Below are 18,665 nucleotides of genomic sequence, written 5' to 3'. Positions count from 1 at the left end.
CTAAAGTAACCTTAAATTGAATTAAAAGATACATGGCACCTACAACTAGGAGTCTCTCTATCTTCTGTCCTGGTCCATATAGAGTATTTTTTTCTGCTCTGAGAGCTACATTTTAGGAAGGGTACTGATAATGCGGAGTCTCAGGAAGGCCTAGGTTCGAGACCTGCCTCTGACATAGAAGCAGACAAAGTGTCCCCATTCCATCCTCCTCTTAGGAATATTAAGAAAGTATTTTAAGATTATCCTAAAGCCTTTGGACTAATTTCAAAGCAGGAAGTTCTATAAGTATTTGGTCAAATTTCTAAGGAATGAATGCTCCATCCTAGAATGTCCAACAACTCCTGGAGCCCTCTCAACCTGCAAAATTCCTCTATGAGGCTCATCTCCTTCTCCCATTGGTAACTTCCTCCTGAAACCTCCATTTTGTGGAGGGTCTCAGACTGGCCTTAATTCCTGTTCCTGGCTTGTAGACTTCAAAACCATCATCCTGCCCACCACCTTTTTTCTGGCTTTCTTTTGTGTGTGCGTGTGTGTGTCTGTGTCTGTGTGTGTGTGTCTGTCTGTCTCTCTGTCTGTCTGTCTGTCATTCCCCCATTATAATGTAAGTTCCTCTAATCCAGCCACTCTGGAGAGCAATTTGGAACTATGCCCAAAAGGCTATAAAGATGTGCATACCCTTTGACCCAGCAATACCACTTTTAGGGCTGTAACCCAAAGAGATCATAGAAGTGGGAAATGGACCTGTATGTACAAAAATATTTATAGCAGCTCTTTTTGTGGTGACAAAGAATTGGAAATCAAGGGGATGCCCATCCATCAGGGAATGGCTAAATAAGTTACGGTATATGAATGTAATGGAATATTATTGTGTTATAAGAAATGGGGAACTGATGGACTTCATAATAACCTGGAAAGACCGATGTGTTCTGATGCTGAGTGAGGGGAGCAGAACCAGGAGAACATTATACACGATTACAGACACACGGTGTCTTCGATGACTAACCTTGATAGACTTGGCTCTTCTCAGCAATACAAGGTTCAAAGACAGCTCCAAAGGACTCATGATGGAAAAAGCTATCCATATCCAGAGAAAGAATTATGGAGATTGAGGCAAACTATTTGCTCTCTCTTTTTTCCTTTTTTTTTCTTCTTTTTTGGTTTGTTTCTTTTTTCTCATGATTCATTCCATTGGTTATAATTCTTCTTTACAACTTGACTATTGTGTAAATAAGTTTAATGTGAAGGTATATGTAGAACTTATATTGGATTCCATGCCATCTTGGGGAGGAGGGGGGAGGAGAGGGAAGGGGAGAAAATTTGGAACTCAAAAAACTTGTGGAATTGAGTGTTGTAAACTAAAAATAAAAAAGAAATTTTTTAAAAAAGGAAAAAAAGTTCCTTGAAAGTAGGAATTCTTTTTTTTTTTTTTGCATTTGTATCCCTAGTGTTCAGTACAATGCCTGGCACATAGTAACCATTTAATAAGTGTTTGTTTCTTTCCCTCCTACCTTCTTTCCACCAAACTTCCTTTCTTACTTCCTTTCTCTTTTCCTTACTTCTTTCCTTCCTTTCTTCTCTTTTCCTTCCTTCTTTCACTCCTTACTTTCATCCTTTCCCCCTCTTTCCTTCCTTTCTTCCTTTCATTCCTTCCTTTCTTCCTTTTCTTCCTCCTTCTTTCCTCATTTTCACTCTTTCTTCCTTCCTTCCTTATTTCCTTTCTATTTTCCTCCCTTCTTGCCTTCCTTTCTTCTCTCTTTCCTTCCTCACTTCCCTCATTACTTTCATCCTTTCTTCTCTCCTTCCTTCCTCTCCTCCTTCCTTTTTTCCTTTCTTCCTTCTCTCCTTCATTCCTTCTTTCCCTCCCTCCTTCCTTCCTTCTTTCCTTATGTCCTTCTTTCCCTTCTTCCTTACTTCCTTCCTTCTATCCTTTCCTCCTTCCTTCCTTCATTCTTTCATTCCTTCTTTCCTTCCTTCTTGAGCCTAGCCCTTATCTCTTAGGAAAGCATGTAAAAGGTCAAGAACAAAGTTAAGACTCCTGATATTGGATTAAGGTTGGTAACCAAATTTAGAACTAGAAAGACATCCAGTCTACTTAAGGTCATTTGGCCTTTCCCACCCCCGAAGGGATTAGAGTTATGACCTATCTAAAACCAATACTCTCTCTTCCTGTTTCCTGAAGAGATTAGGGTATTGAACCAGGGAGGCACTCCTTTTGATTATTTCCAGGCACCTGTCACCAGCTAGAGGAGATGAGCCCTTAGGAAGAGCAGCCAAAAAGGGATTCAGTGGTTTTAGGAGACTGATTCTCAGGGATATTCTGGAAAAAAAAAACAATTAAGCAGGTATTATTGTCTAAGAATGATAATGTAGAACATGAACCCTGAAATGTGTCACTTTTCCTTCTTCAAGATTCCTATAAATGCTATTTCAAAATGTCTTGTGTGGGAGACATGTATGAGGGCACAAGGAGACTGTCAGTTATTTAGAATAATTTTAAATTAATATAAATTGTTGCTGACAATCTCCTGAAAGGAGCTGAAGGAAGTTAGGGCATTTATCCCGGACAAGAGAAGACTTGTCAGGTCTTGCGGAACGGTGGTGAGAGAGCTGTCCTGGGATTCAGGAAGACCCAGATTATACCCAGAAGCCTCAGATGTACGGTGACACTGAGACCCTGGGCAAATCAGTTAACTTATCAATGCCTCAAGCACCTTCCTAAGACTATAAATCGCATAGCAGTTTGAGGGGACTTCCTCAATTCCCCGTGGGGAAACCCTCTCAACCAATGGAAGACCCAGGGGGAGGGCAAATGAGATCCATGTCTTCGAGTATTTGAAGAATTGCCATTTAAAAGAGGAATTCTATCTGTTCTGCTTAACCCTAGAAGGAAGAAGTAGAAAAAGGCAATGAATGTAAGGGAAAGGTAGGTTTGTTACTGTTTAGTTTCGTCCAACTCTTTGTGACTCCCATTAACCATTCTGTCCATGGGGTTTTCTTGGCAAAGATACTGAAGTGGTTTCCTTCTCCAGCAGATCAAGGCAAACAGAGGTTAAGTGACTTGTCCAGAGTCACATGGCTAGCATCTAAGATTTGAACTCAGGTCTCGCTGACTGCAGGCCCAGCGCTCTATCCACTGTGCCACCCAGCCACCTCCAAGGCAGGGTTAGGCATGAGGTATAGAAAAACATTCTGACCATGACAGTACTCCAAAAGGAGAAAAGGAAGCTCCTTCACATTGAAGGTCTTTAAGCGAAGGTTGGATTGGTCACTTGAGTATATTGTAGAGGAATGGGTGGGACTAGATGTCCTCCAAAGCCCCTTCCAGCTCTCAGATTCTGTGATTCAAGTTTTCCAGGAACTGGTAGATTACTCCTGGTTCATCTTAGCCATACCTTCTATCCCTGTAGATGCTGTTTCATCTCCCATCTCCATGCTTTTGTACAAGTTGTCTCCCAGGTCTGAAAAACATTCCCCCTTCAATTCCACCTCTTTCCTAGCTTCCTTCAGAGTACAACTTAGGGGCAACCTCCTCCAGGAGGCCTTTGCTGATTCCCTCCTTCACCATTACTAGCACTGCTTCCCTCTCAAAATTACCTTGTATTGATGACCGGCTGTGATAGACTTAGCTACTCTAATCAACACAATGATCCAAGACGATTCCAAAGGACTCCAAAAATGCTATTCGCCTCCAGAGAGAGAATTGATGAACTCTGAATACAGATCGAAGCACACTTTTTTCCATTTACTATATTTTTCTTGCTTTTTTCTTTTTCTTTTTTTTTGCAACATGGTTAATATGAAAATATGTTTTGCATGACTTCATATGTATACCTGATATATCGCTTGCCTTCTCGATGGGTGAGGAAGGGGTTGGAGGGAGAGAATTAGGAACTCAACTTTTTTAATGAATATTAAAATAAAGTATAATTTTTTAATTACCTTGTATTTGTTTACTTGTGTACAGTACATGTTGTGTTCTCTTCCCCCCCACTAGAATGACTGTAAGCTCTTTGAGGGCAGGGACCACTTCATTATTGTCTTTCTATCTCCCATGCCTAGAACTTAGTAGCCTTTAACATATGTTTGCTCAGTCTTTTTAGACTGTTATCTACTCTGTTACATCAGATAGCCCCCATACCCTGATCATGTTTCTTGCCTTTCTCTGTGCCTCCAGTGAAGAAAATGCTTTCATGGCTTACGAATCATGACTAGGTAGCAGACTGGGGATTATGCTATTGGACTCAGCAATACTTTGCACTCCAGAATCTCCATAGGAATAAAGAAACCAGGCACTAAAAACTTACTGCCCCAGACCTAAAATGGAACCCAGCCCAACAAAAGGGTTTCAATGTTGAGCTCCAGAAAGTAAGTAGGAGAATCCCTAACTACTTGATGGGTAAGATGCAGAAGCACAAAAAAGGGGGAAGGATTTTAATACAGACCAGATTTCATCAATTTCTCAAATGAGAAAGGATGTCCATGGACAATCTGAGGTCTGAATGCCTTACTTTGCTTTATTTTTCTTTTGTTCAGTTACACCTTTGCCTCACCTTTTGTGTAGTAAAAAGCTATGAGAAGAAAGAGAACTGGATTTCAAGTCACCAGACCTGGGTTCAAATTCCAATTCTGCCACTTACTATTCATGTGACTTTGGACTAATCATGTAATCTCTCTGGGCCTCAGCTTCTACATGTATCAAGTAAGGGAGTTGGATTAGGTGACCTCTGAGGTCCCTTCTGGTTCTAAATCCTTTCTGTCTACAAAGTCAGAGCAGATATAGGATAGATATGGCATATACATGGTATACAGGAGCTCTTTCTGACCCCACTGGACCCAGGACTAGTCTGAAGTAGGGGAAAAGGGAGTGTATATCTCTTAGACATGGAAAAATTCTTGGAAAAGCTGGTAGGTTTTTGCTCAGGAAGTTGTTTTACCATGGTAAGAATGGGTTTGAGCTTCACAAGTAAAATATTGCTCCCAGGGTAGAAAGGCAAGTCTGGGAATTCATCTCTGAGGCTCTCAGATTCAAATTTCTACCTTCTCTGCTGTCAAAAAGCTCAGAGTCTAATTGGGAGACATCGTGTAGGCAACTACATACTAACAAGATCTATAAGTCTACATCAGATTGCATGCCATCTTGGGAAGGGGGAGGGAAGGGAGGGGAGAAATTTTAGAACTAAAAGTCTTATAAAGGGGAATGCTGAAAATGAAAAATAAATAGATTTTTTAAAAAGAATGAAAAAATAGAAACAAAATAAGATATACAAAATAAATTGGAGGTAATCAATAGAAGGAAGGCACTAAGATTAAGGAGGAATGGGAAAGTCCTTACAGCAGCTGAGGTTTGAAGGAAGTCAGGGAAGCCAGGAGATGGGGATGAGGATGGAGAGAGTTCCAGGCATGGGGAACAGTCTGACAAAATGCCTGGAATCAGAGATGGAATATTGCCTGAGAGGAGCAGCAAAGAGGACAAAGTCACTGAATCCAATCAGACCCATTCAGTAGATTGAAGAGGTTCAACCACTGCAGAGTGTGGAAATTCATGATAAAAGTGATTTTAAATTTAGGTTAGTAAATATTTATTAAGCATTGACTGAGTACAGAACCCCGGGCTAGGGGAGATAGAGACTTTAACACATTCCCTTCCCTAGTGGTTATTAATCTAGTTCGAGGAATTTCACTCACACAGAGTCAACTATAATCTAAATTAACACATACTAAGTGCATTCAAGGTATTCAAAGTAAAATCTTTTCTGAGGTCTGAGAAAGCTGCTGACTAAGGAATTTGGGTTAGACCCATAAAGGATGTGCATTTTCCCCTCAATTTTAGAGGATATGTAGGAATTTAAAAGGTAAAGAAAGACCTCCCAGATCCTAGATGATCATGGTGGGTGGAGAAGGGAAGAGGCCCCTTTTTATTACCACTTTTTAAAAAATCACATTGATTTCTGAATCCTCTCCTCCTGCCCTGGTGAGCCATTCCTCACTCCCCACTTTTTAACAGCTTGAAGACAAACTGTTTATAAGAAGCTTGGGTCCCCTTCTAAATTATGGTGCTGGTAGTCATCTTTCCTGCCCACCCCTCCTTCTTCTCTCTTTTTCCCTGATATGCTTAATTGCTATGATCTGTGTTTAATTATCACTTGCTAGGGTGTTATGTTGTATAAACCCCTTTCCCTTGGTATGTACTTATAAAGGATGAACTTAATGAGGAGCCAATTAAGGAGAGAGTGAGTGCTCAGCTCCACTTCAAGGAAGGAAAGGGAGAGGGCTGTTTCAGAAGGGGAAGGGGAAGAATGTCCCCCAAGCTTGAAGTTGGAACTCTTGATTGTTTCTTATTTCTTGTAGGAGACTTGGGGCTAGGAAGGCAAGGTCCCAGTGCCCATTTGGGGACCAGAGGTGATCTCAGGTGATTCACCTATTAAAGTGAAGAAGAAAGCTAATGATGGTTAGAAAGTGTCAACCTTGCCCATTCTGTAGCCTGGGAAGGATTCAGTTGTTTGCAAAGCTTTGTTACATGGTAAGGGTGTCTCAGGACTTGTTTATATCTAGGTAGGGCCCATGGGGGCAGGCAGGAAGCAGGCAGGTTGCCTAGGGAGAAGCAGAAGCCTTTCCGTTGTCTCTTGACCCAATGGGCCCTTCTTTGGCCTGCCCCTGCATCCAAATGTCACAAAGGTCCCTTCCTCACAAGAAGTCCTGTCCCGATGTCCTTGGACCCATTTTCTGGCTCCCAGTGAGAGATTCTGATCCCCCTGGGACCCAAATATATTAACTTATTAAAGTCAGATATTTCTGTAGTCTTGTCAGAGATTATTTCTAAACTTGGAATAGATAGGGACAAATCCCTTCTACCTCCTCACACTCAACTCCTACATCCTCACCCTAGGGTGATTGCTATGAGACTCTGGAACTAACTGCTGGGATTTCACTTGGCTCTCTTGATGGGGAAAGAAGAATGTACTGAATTTAAGGCTCTGAGCATACCTAAGCTGCCTGTGGAATATCCCTTGCCTGACTTAGTATATGCGGCAGCAATAGTAACATTAATATGGACATTAATATTAAGTAATGATAAATTGCAATCATATGATGCTTCCTTCCCCCCAAAGCTAAATGGAAAACATTTGCCTACCCTCGTGCCAAATCATGGTGTGTCCCCACAGGCATGGCATACAGTTCTAATCTCCAAGGATAGGATGGGACTAGAGAAGGTAGAAATTCGGATCTGATAGCCCCAGGGATGCATTTAACATATGTATCCTATAACTGCCATGACTTTGTATATTGGAAGGTCATCAATTTGGAACCAGAAGGGACCTCAGAGGTTATCTAATCCAACTCTCTTACTTTACACATGTAGAAACTGAGGCCCAGAGAGATTGAGTAATTTGTCTAAAGTCACATGAGTAGTTAGGTGGCAGAATCAGAACTTCAGGAGGTAGGAGTTGCCTGGACAGAGCTGTAGTGCTAGAGGGGCCAACAGAGTGGTGAAAACTCAGGTCAAAGAGAATCCTGAGATCTCAAGAATGACTGAGCTCTTCCTTATGTGGTTTTTCTTCATGGATGCATCCAGTTTCAACAAATATTTATTAAATTCCTACTATACATGAAGCATTACACTGAAGGAGATAATAAATTGAGATAAGACCCAGCCTCTGCCACCACTGAGTTCAGAGTCCAGTCACATGTGATTGTGGTTTGTCCTTCCTTCTTGAACAGGACCATGACATCAGGAAGACGATGCCATCACTTGCAAGTGAATTGTATTTAAATGAAGGAGAGCTGTCACCAGCCTCAATTTCTCCTCCAGAGCTGTCTGAGTCCAGTGGCCAGATATAGATCAGGACGACTGGAGATGGCCCAGGATGTAGTGGGAGACCTTGGCCTTTTTAAGCTAAGGTCTTTCTGAGTTCTCATTTTGACTGAGGCAACACCCATTCAGTGATTAGGTCTGTTTAAGAGGTAAGCCAATGGATGACCCCTTTAATAAAAAAATCTAGTCATATACAGAAATAATGATGACATGATTAGAGAATAAGAGAAATTCAAACCAAATGCTATGAAACCTCCAAGAGATGAAGGGTTATTGATGATTTGTGTGGGGTGGAGCATGCATTGACAGAGAACTACATGCCTCTATAGGGATCCCTGCTTCTTCCCATTTCCCCCTGTCCTTAGGACTCAGATGAAAATAGATGCTCCAGGAAGAATGGACAAGTCTAGAATCTCCTCTGTCAAGGTAGGTCATAGTGAAGTCACCACATCTGGAAATCTATTAGGACAAAAGTGATATGATTCCCATTCCATTCAACTCCATTTTTAAAGCATTTATTAAGCACCTACTATGTGCCAGGCACTAGGCTAGGTGCTAAGGATACAAAATAAAAAACAGTGTCTTCACTCAAGGAGCTTACATTCTATTGACTCAGAACTGGAGTAATATAGCTCAGACTTAGTGAATACATTTTGACTTGCCTTGAGAAGCACAAAAATCTAAGAACCAGATGGGACTTAAGAGATCATCTGCATCCAATGCCCTCATTTTGAAGATGAGGAAAAAGAGAATTTAAGTGACTTGCTCAAGATGATGTAGCTTGTCAGTAGCAGAACTGGCTTTAGAACTTAGGTCATGAATTGTATACTTGTCTCAGCCATTCCTTCCTTCCAGGAATCTCCAGTCCAGCCTTGGTTCAAGGCCGTTTGTCTCTTTTCACCAGAACCATAATAAGAAAAGGTATCATTTTACAGATTAGGGAAATGAGGCTAGAGAAGATAAGTGGCTTGCCTATTTTGCCCTTGCAGCTATTAAGTACCAGAGCCCAGATTCTAATCCAGGTCTTCCTGTTACCAAATCCAGTACTTGATTCACCACAGCATCTTAATGTAGGATGAAAATGATAAAAGATGTACAATCTACACCTTAGACTGAGCACTCTTAAAAACACAGCTCTGGCTCCCTGCAATGGAAGGTGGGATGCTTCCAAAAGTCCAGTTCAGGGGCCCGGGACCCTGATGACATACTCATTTGTGAGTAAGAAAGAAAAGAGGAAAAAGCATAGGAGGAAACACAAATTCCTTCAATTTAGCCAGGGAAATGGTAGTTGAACCAAGCAGCAAAGCCAAACTCAGGAAACAGTACAACAGCCCACACTCTCAGCAGAAACTCCAGGCCAGGGCCAAAGTCACAAGCCTATCTATGTACAAGAGATATCTGCAGACACCCTGGTCAATTTCCTTTTGAGCTTCAACTTCCAATGTTTTTAGGAGCAGCACCTACCTTAAGTGCCTCAGCCGAATGGAATCAGAATCTGCTCAACAGGAAGCGCCCTGTCAGGTGGCAGAGGCCTCAGCTTACTCTGAAGCATAGCTATGATTTGTGAGGATATTAAGTTCCATTCAAATAACATTCCGTAATTACTCAAAGTTTGACACCCCTCCCCAAAAAAAGTTTGACACACACATATATCTACATAGAGATATATATAATGAGATATTAATATTCACTCATTCCTTCCAGTCTTGCGGGTCATTGCTCAATATTAGAGTCTCATCCCACCAAAAAAAATATTTTAAATGGGATGTCTTTGAAGAAGGTAGGCTCTTCCAAAGTGCTCCGTGAAACACTTCACTACCCATTATCCACCCCACCCCTGTTTCCCAATCCTACCACGAATGACAGGAGTGAACAAGAAGCACCAAGAGGTGAGCACTGATGCAAGTAGAAAGCAAAGACTCCCTAGATGCCAGAGTAAAGAAGTTGGGGGAGGCGGCGGGGGGGGGGGGCCGCTGAGGGACCCCCTGCTGATGCATAGTGGCGACCACCAGACCAAACTGAAACAAAGTTGCAAGCAGCTCTAAAGAGGTAATAAAAATTCCAACCACACACAAATACACACACACACACACACATACACACACACCCTTCCCTTCTCCGCCCTCCCATTGCGCAAAGACAGTGGAAATCTAGTGTCCAGCGGCGCTCACCCCAAAGCCTCCTCCCCACCACCCCCTCGTTTCGAAGTACTAAGCTGTAGGTGTCTGAGGCAGCAAAGGAGTGAGGTGGAAAGTGGGCAGTCTGGGAGGTGAGGCGCAGGGGTGGAAGAGGTCTGCGGGTGCCGCCTTGGCACGCTCCGCAGGGAGAGCAGGCGTCGGAACTAGGTGGTCAGAGAAACCGCTACCTTCCTGCGCTCCTGCATTGGGAGCCCTCCCCCAAACTCACACCATGCTGGGCGACCCTCTCCTGATGTGCTATCTCCCTGTAATTACGGGCAACCTGGAGGGCACCAAACGCCGGCGACCTTACCCAAAAGCCCGGTACCCAACCATTTCGCCGCGGTTGGGACGTGGTACCCAGCCCCGGGCATCGTCCTGTCTTCTCCGGGGAGTGCGGAGAAAGCAAAGGCTGCGGCGCAAAGCTAAGACAGGGGCTGGGAGTTGAAAAGGTCTGGAGCGAGGGGACAGAGACTCCAGCTCAGCCCTCTGTCTGCAGTCCGCCACCCAACAGCCACTGGAGCTCTGCACCGGCCGGGCTCGGCAAAGTTAGCGCGGAGAAGAGAGCGGAGAGAAAGGGAGGGGAAGAGAGAGGAGGGGAGGGAAAAGGAGGGGGCGGGGAGCGAGGAGGTAGGGAAAGAAAAAGGAGCTTCCTTCTGCCCCCTGGAGCCGGCTGCGGGAGATGCTGCTGGAAGAGGGGGAGGAGGAAGAGGAGGAGGAGGTGGAGGAAGAGAAAAGGAGAGAAAAAAGGAAAAGAAAGAGGGAAAGAACCTGCTAGCCCTGCAGTCGGCGACTCCAGGACACGGACTCAAATGTCCAAGAAGAAGCTTCTCTCTAGATACCTCCTCCGCTTCTGCACCGACTGCTTACCGTCCTAGGGAGTCAGGGGAAGAGCAAGGGACCCCCTTCTCCTTTCCTGATGGAGGAGAGAAGGGGCTTTATACACGCCGTGAGGGGCCAACAGGGAACACTCTCCAGCCCTGCACTGCAGTGCCAGCCAGCACGTGGGCAGCCCAGCCCTCCGTTCCCGGGCCACTGGCTGCAGCTATCCCTGCCTGTGCTGCGGCTTATATAAGGGGCAGACAGTTTTGTGGTGGGGGGATGGGGGCGAGTTGGAGGGGGAGACCTGGGAAATTGTGCAGAGAAAGAGTCGCCGACTTCCTCCTCCCGCGTCTCGACCCAGACCTGGGCAGAGGGATATGCTCTTTCCACATAGCACATTTCTGAAAGCCTCCAGCTCCCGCAACCTAGTAGGGACGCTGAGTTGCTGCTGGGCCAGCTGCAAACTGCAACAGGGACTTCTGGACATAAGCAACTGAGAGGACTCTCAGAATCTTGTATCTGGGCTGCAGCTTCTGCACCATTGCCTTATTTCTACCACCTCCCACCTCGCAAGCTGCACCAATAGATGGATAGCCAGGACCCTGGTCAGCTGCCAAACGCTGGAACGTTCATAGCAAACCAAGAGGGAGGAAGCTCAAAAGATCTAATGCAGCTCCCCGGCCCCCTCGTTTTACAAAAGAAGAAACTGAGGCCCAGAAAAGTCAAGAGGCCCAAGGACACTGCTAATCAACAACAGAAGCAAGATTTTAATTCAAGTCTTCAGAGTAGGAACCCGCATATTGAGTCAAGTGAACTGGGTTCATATCCTGACTCTGCTCCTGTGCTACCTTAAGTAAATCCCTTCCCCTCTCTGTGCTTCAATTTCCTTATGCATCAAATGAGAAGTTAGGAAAGAGGACCTCCAAATCTCTTCCATCTCTCCATGCTATGAACCTATAAACTGAAATTGAGTGTTCTTTCACTATAGCACCCTAGAGTTCAGCTTCCCGTCATAATAGATCAGAAACAACTCCTTCCCCCAGTACTGGCTCCAGCCCTCACTACCTTCTTCTAAAGGTTACCCAGAGCCCACAAGGTTCTCTGACTGGGAATCTGGTTAAATATCCCCTATCCTTATCACTTCATCCCTGATGCTGCAGTCTTGCTCTAGCTCTAGCTTCCTAGCTCTCTCTCTCTCTCTCTCTCTCTCTCTCTCTCTCTCTCTGTCTCTCTCTCTCCCCTCCAATTTCCCTTCTCTCCTTTTCTAATGTACCGTTATTCTTCACACTTTGTTTCCTTCCAGTTTAATAGAGGAAGCTGCCACCTACTTGCCTCCTCTTGAAGCTTCCTGTCATCATTCTCTCCTAAAAACTTCTCCTTACCTCTTTCAAATTCCTCCTCCAAACTTGACTTTCTTCTCCAGCCAAAAATTGATATCCCCTTAGCAAAATTGTCCCTTCTGGGACTTATCAAGAGGCCATTCCTTTGTAAGGATCCCAACTAGCAGAGCACCCAGATTAAATAGGCCAAATAGGCATGTCCTATTACTAAAGGTGCTAAGGTCAAAAATAATAGCTGCTATAATTGCATTGTCCAAATTGTCCACTTGTCCATCTGACGTTTCCCCCTCCTAGTGCTACTGACACAGATGCAGATTCTCTTCTTTCCAGAACCTCTGGCCTCAACAATGTCAAGTTGGACTAGCCCAACATGGAAAAATGGTTATTCCATCTAAGTGGATCCAACACGCATGCAACAGCACCAACTCAAACTCTTTCTAGAGGATACAGGGCCCTGAATCACAGAAAACAACCCTGAGAGGTCTCAGGCATGAATGGTAACATAGGCATAAACTGTATGGCCTTTATTTTTATACCAAGGGGTCATGTTTCCCTGAGCAAGAAGCACAGGTGAAAAGAGATGGGCCAAGGACAAGGAAAGGAAAATGACCACACATACACACACAGACACACACACACAGAAGGTCAGGTGAGGGGGTGAAAAGGAGGACAGAGGGCCATGGATATCTTTAGATGATGACAGCAGACAGCAGGAGCCAAATAGAATAGAATGTCCTCTCCCCCACCCTCTTGGCCTTCCTCTTGCCCCACATTCTCAGAAATTCCAGACCTTCCTCCAAAAAGGAAATATTGTAGTAGCTGGGCTGCAAAAAAAATGTTTAGGAAAGGTACTAGTGTGCAGATGGATCAATAGTAATGATTCCTTGTTATTGTGTTTATACAGCACTTTCCTTCAAAAAAGAAACCTCAAAGCCTTTTCACAATCATTATCTCATTGATTTTCTGGGGTCCTCAAAAGGAGGTAAAGAGAGAAAGAGAGAGAAAAAATAAAAGAAAAAGAGGAGAGAGAAATAGGGGGAGAGAAAGAGAGAGAGAGAGGAAGAGATAGGAAAATAGGAGATGGGGGTGAGGAGAGACAGAGAGAGAGAGAGAGAAAGAGCTGTGATCTACACACACATATATATAGCTGGACAGAGTTTCTTCTTTGTTATTCTTTGTGGTCTCCTTCAAGAAGTCCTTGCTGATTCACTGAATCTTCATTTACCCTAAAGAGCATCATCCCTAAGGAGGCAGGTAAGATGGTGTATCATATAAAATGGAACAGAGAGGGTTATTTGTTCCTTATCCAACCTCTATTAGAAGCTTCTTGAGGGGAGAGATGGTGTCTCCTGCCACAACAACCTATGCTGCTGGGTGGGGCTTGATTCCTGGAGATGATAAAGCATATACATAGCCAAGCTTTTGGGTGGCCCAGTTCATAGAACACCCTGCAGAACAAGTTTTCAGAAAGACCTCTATGAATTGGGCCTGGAGCCAAGCAGCTGTCAGAGAGCATTCCTTCTGTGGCAGGATGAGAAAGGACCTGGATTTATGATAAAGGAAGCTTTTCCTTGGGGGACTCATTAAGGGTTCTTTGGCAGTTATTCCAAATGGCCCTCAGCAAGCCCAGGCAGTTACCACACTCCCTTCTCCCAACCTCAACCCTCTACCCTCAATCCATCTGGGAAGCTTGGAGCAGGGCTAAAGTTTGGAGTCAGCAAAACCTGGGCTTGGAGTCAGAAAAAGAGCCTATTCCTCTTCCCCAGCATTTGATGGGCCTCGGAGTATCCCCAAACAAATCTGGGATAGGGCATGTGGATGCAAGGTGCACAGCATCCCAGCAAAATGTCCAGCTTCAGGCTGAAAAATTGTCATCTTTGGGAGATATCTATAAACAGCACCTTGGAGGGCTTATTCCCATGACAACCACGGAGAAAACCTTGAGGACCCTGGGCTTAAAGGTGGGGTGAGGGTTTAAGGAGACCTTGCATTTTTAAGGTCCATGGAGCTATGATAAGTCATTTTATGTAAGTAGCATGAAGGCCCAGCAGAAATACTTTTTCCCCTCTTTTCATGAAATCATAGAATATAGAGGTATAAGAGACCTTAGAAAGAATCCAGTCAAACCTGCACATTTCACAGGTGAAGAAGATGAGGTCAAAAGGGCCTGTAATCACATAGGTAATATGTGTGAAGGAAGGTGCTCCCCTTCTGGCTTCCCTATTGCTCTTCCATCACTCCACATTTCTATTCTCTCCACCTACCCCTTCTCCAAATGCATACGCAGACATCTTAGTGGAGGCCTTCGAGGGAACAGAGTTTAAAATCTCACATTAAAATCTCCAGGACCAGTTTTGTCTTCTTGGGGATCCTGCCTTGACATCTAGGCTTGACATCCCCTGAGAGCTTCTCCCACATCATGTCTCACCTCTAACCAAAACTGTGGTCTGTAACTGTTCTTCCCTTACCTACGCTGAAGTCTAATCATAAACAGGAACTTTACCCCCTTGACCTCAAAATAATAGATTCCAATGCTAGTTGACATCTTATTCATATGTTCATTTAACATCCCAATATATAGAAATCCCACTGTCTCCTGCTGGGTTAGGTTGTGTTGATCTAACCAGAAAACACTTTCTTTGAGAGGTTATTGAATTATGGAATATTAAAGTTGAAATTTACCATAAAACCATTTAGTCCAACTCTTTTACAGGTGAGGAAACTGGGACCCAGAGTCATATGAAGTGACTTGTTCAGGATCATGTAGTTTGTCGGAGTAGCTGGAACATGCACTCAGTTCCCTGATTCCCAATCTATTACCTTTGTCAATGTTATACACTGTCTTTCTCACCTAAATATTCCCAGGGTCTCTTCTGTTCATTGCCATTTCACCCTGCTCAGGAAATCTAATGTTATCCTACTCCCAGTCATAAGCTACAGCTTCCAATACCTTCAGCAAGCACCCAAAGAGTTAATAGAACAGCTTGCACCAACCCGCTCTGCAGCCCCAGGAATTGCTTGTCACTGTTGACAGCCAGGAAAAAAAGGCTAACTTACTGCAACACAACTTTGTGCCCTGTTTCTACCATCTCCTTTTAATCCACATTCACTGCCTTATCCCCTAGACCTCCCAGGGAAAGGGCTGAGCCTCTGCCTGCTGGGAAGGATAGCTAAGAAAGGGAGAGTTGCTACAAAAAGAAAGAGCCTCCCTTAACCCTCTTCTCGGGAAGAAAACCTAGGGCTGGAGAAGAGGCTGTTTGCCTGCTTACTCTTCATTTCTTCCAAAAGCTCTTCAATCTCCAGTTTTTAATTCCTTATTCCCTGGAGCCAGAAAGAGGCAGGACACTGGGTCCAGTTTCAAAGGAAGGCTACATATCTGCAGCTCCAGAACTGGGTATGCAAGTCATCTCTCTCCTTTATTTCTTGGCACCTATGTGTTTACTGCAAGGTTCGGTCCACTCAACATTTCAAGCAAAGGAGGGAAAACCCACTCCAATCCTTTCATCTGGTGAGCTCATTTGAGGAGAGAGAGAAGGAAGAAGGGAGGAAGGGAGGGAGGGAGGGAAAGAGGGAGGAAAGGAGGGAGGGAGGGAGGAGGCATGAGAGTGGGAAAGGGGGAAGAAACTGAAATCTTGTGGTCAGAGATCCTCTCTACAGGACAGTCCCAAACCTGAGAACCACAGACCAGGAGAGAAATCTAACATGTCTGCTTCCTGAAGCAGAAGCCAGAGATTCCACTTGCAATCAGGATGAGGGGTAAGTCCTAAGTATCTTTTTTTTTCCCTGAGACAGAATAAGCAGCTGAAGTTCTGGCGCTCATTCACTCAAAGTTATATGAACCTCCCTCCACCCATTCTCAAGTCAAGGTCCATTTTCCTCTTCCCCTTCCCACAAACTGACCCTCTCATACTATCAGCTTTAGCCCAGGCTCACGTAGGGGTAGTCCTTGGGAGACTGTTGAGTGTAGGGAGCAGGACACGGGAGGGGAAGCATCTAACAAGGGTTTGCTGTGAATGATAGTGGGCATATCAGTATTCTGGATGCCCCTGCATTTGTCTTATCAATGGAACAGTGCCAGTCAGTCATCCATTTGGTCAGAATCACTAGAAAAGGACCTTGTCCTTGGAATTTGGGGGCTGACCACTGGAACAGCCAAAGCAGAAATACATATACTGGCAAGGCAGAGTAGATTGGAGAATATTAAACAGGGATCCCTGAATTAGCAAATTCCCTTCCCTTCTATGGATAATCGTCCATAAAAGGCTGCTTAGGAAAAATGAACATTCAGGAAGGACTTCAAACTTGGGGACAAGGAGAGGAGAGGGGAATGAGGAGCAGAGTGCGGCCAAGAGGGAAAATAGGATGGTTTAGGTGGTAGGAATGGACAAACAGAGGGCAGAGAACAGGAATAGAGGAGAGAGTGAAAAGGGGGCATGAGTGGGATGAGAGGGGAGGGAAGAGGAAACTAATAATAACAGCAGTTTACATTTATGTGTCACTTTAAGGATTACACAGTAAACTCACAAATAGAACTTTAGAGAGGCAAGAAATTGGAATGCAGCTATTCAGGGTTGGGGGAAGAAGGAGGAGACCAATTTTAAAAGAGAATTCAAACCTGCAGCATTAAGACTGGAGGAGAGAAATGAGAGAGAAGCCATAGGGAGCCAAGAAGGCAGAAATAGCAGACACCAAATCTCTTTGCGCTGAGGTAGGGGGGGTGTTAAGGTGAGTCTTTGAATCGGCGTGGAATTGGAAACTTGGAGGTGTTCCCCACACAAATCCTTCCCCCCAAACCTTGAACTCCAGGCATAGCCTTCAGGGAGGAGGCTTCACTGGTGTTTTCCTAGTTCTTTCCCTAGTCTTTTAAGAATGGCTTCAGTTAATCTCATGTCAGTTAGACTACATGTGAACTAGACTCTTGAGAATCATTGCACACTACTTGTTACCACCAGGGACAGCTCTAGGTCTGAAGCCTTTTTTTTTTTAAGAGAGTGAGCATGCTAAAAGGTATAGAGAGAAGCAAGGGGAGGAGAAGGTGGGGATGGAAGTGGAGGTAGAAGGGAGGATCTGAATAGAAATGACTGATCTCATCTGGAGAGAACCATGGAGTGGGGGGCGGGGCGGGGAAATGGGGGATCTTGGGTTATTTCTCTGATTTTCTAGGCAACAAGATGGGCTCTGGTTAAACTGCTGTCCTTGAAATATTGAGGTAGCTTGGCACAGTGCTAAGAGCTGAATTTGGAATCCAAAGACATGGATTCAAATCTCAGCTTTCCACTTATCTGTGTAATGGGCATGTCACAATTTGTCTGAGCTTCAGTCTCCTCACCTGTCAAATAAGGCGATTGGACTGTGGTGGTTTCTCAAAAAGAAGTATAGATAACCTTTAAGATACTTTCCGGTTATAAATCTATTATTCTTTTGTTATTATTTGTTGTCATTATTCTTTCTGCTGTTGTTTCAGCTGACTCTTCATGGCCCCATGTGGGGTTTTCTTGGTAAAGATACTGGGGTGGTTTGCTACCTCCCCCTTCAGCTCATTTTACAGATGAGAAAACTGAGGCACACAGGGTTAAGTGACTTGCCCAGGGTCACACAGATAGTAAGTGTCTGAAGCCAGATTTGAACACTGGAAGATGAGTCTTCTGGACTCTAGGCCCAGCACTTTATCCACTTTGCCACCTAGCTGTTCTAAATCTGTTATTCTAGGAACCATCAAATAGCTGAGAGTTTGGGGGTGGGAGTGGAAATGGGGATCACATCCCTGTCTGCGTGTCAAAGGTGACTTGCTAAAGCAACAACCACCAAGGTTCATTCTGGCCCTTCTCCTGAGCTATGGGAACTGGAGCTGGCTTGGCTATGGAAAAACACTCCTCTAGGGTGCTCCAGTTGATGGCCCCCTAGCACCCCAGTTCTTTGGTGAGCAGGGCAGAGGACCTCCCCGACTAATGGTACTAGCTTACATTTGCAGCATTTTAGAAGTACAAAACTTTTTTAAATATGATATTTTATTTGATCCTCACATCAACCCTGTGAGGTAGGTAGTACAAGTATTATTATCCCCATCTTACAGATGAGAAAACTGAAGAGAAGAAAATCAAGGAATCACAAAAAAAGAAAGATGACTATTTTTACTACCTGCTACAGAAAGAATCCAAGTTTCAGATGGGTGGATGTTGAACTGAATTCTATGGGTCTGTGATTCCAAGTGACAGATCTCAGACCCTTATCCACATCTCCTGACTTCAAGTACCATGTGTCTTTTTTATACACGCCTTAGTGCAAACAGCTCTGGTCTCAGTTCATTCTCTTCCTTGGGGTCCCTATTTTTCTCCTTTCTCCCCTCCAGCATTAACACTGCAAGCCTAAAAATCCTCTTTTCAATTTGCTGACTTGTCCTCTCCCTCATCCCCTACCTCAAAGCCTGGATTGGAACATTTTTGTTGTTTATTGTTCATGTCTGACTCTTCATGACCCCATCTGGGGTTTTCTTGGCAAAGATACTGAAGTAGT

At 44.3% G+C, this 18,665-nt stretch overlaps 1 protein-coding gene across 2 annotated transcripts in view; it reads right to left on the bottom strand.

Moving 5' to 3' along the window:
* Nucleotides 1-11,033, bottom strand: part of SCN4B (sodium voltage-gated channel beta subunit 4) — a 36,003-nt gene extending 24,970 nt beyond the window's left edge. The window contains exon 1 of one of the 2 annotated variants that reach the window (XM_036747410.1): nucleotides 10,861-11,033. Coding sequence is in view for 1 of the 2 variants with exons in the window: in XM_036747409.1 (XP_036603304.1) it covers nucleotides 10,304-10,364 (61 nt within the window). In the remaining variant the exon portion in view is untranslated. Of the gene's footprint in view, nucleotides 1-10,303; nucleotides 10,559-10,860 lie in introns of those variants that run through there. The other variant, XM_036747409.1, reaches the window with a different exon arrangement.
* Between the last annotated feature and the right edge of the window lie 7,632 nt (nucleotides 11,034-18,665).

The sequence above is a fragment of the Trichosurus vulpecula genome, chromosome 2 (assembly GCF_011100635.1).
Source record: "Trichosurus vulpecula isolate mTriVul1 chromosome 2, mTriVul1.pri, whole genome shotgun sequence".
In the NCBI taxonomy this organism is placed as follows: Eukaryota; Metazoa; Chordata; class Mammalia; order Diprotodontia; family Phalangeridae; genus Trichosurus; species Trichosurus vulpecula.
The sequence above is the reverse complement of the archived record's forward strand: the minus strand, read 5'-3'. Positions and strand labels throughout refer to the sequence as shown.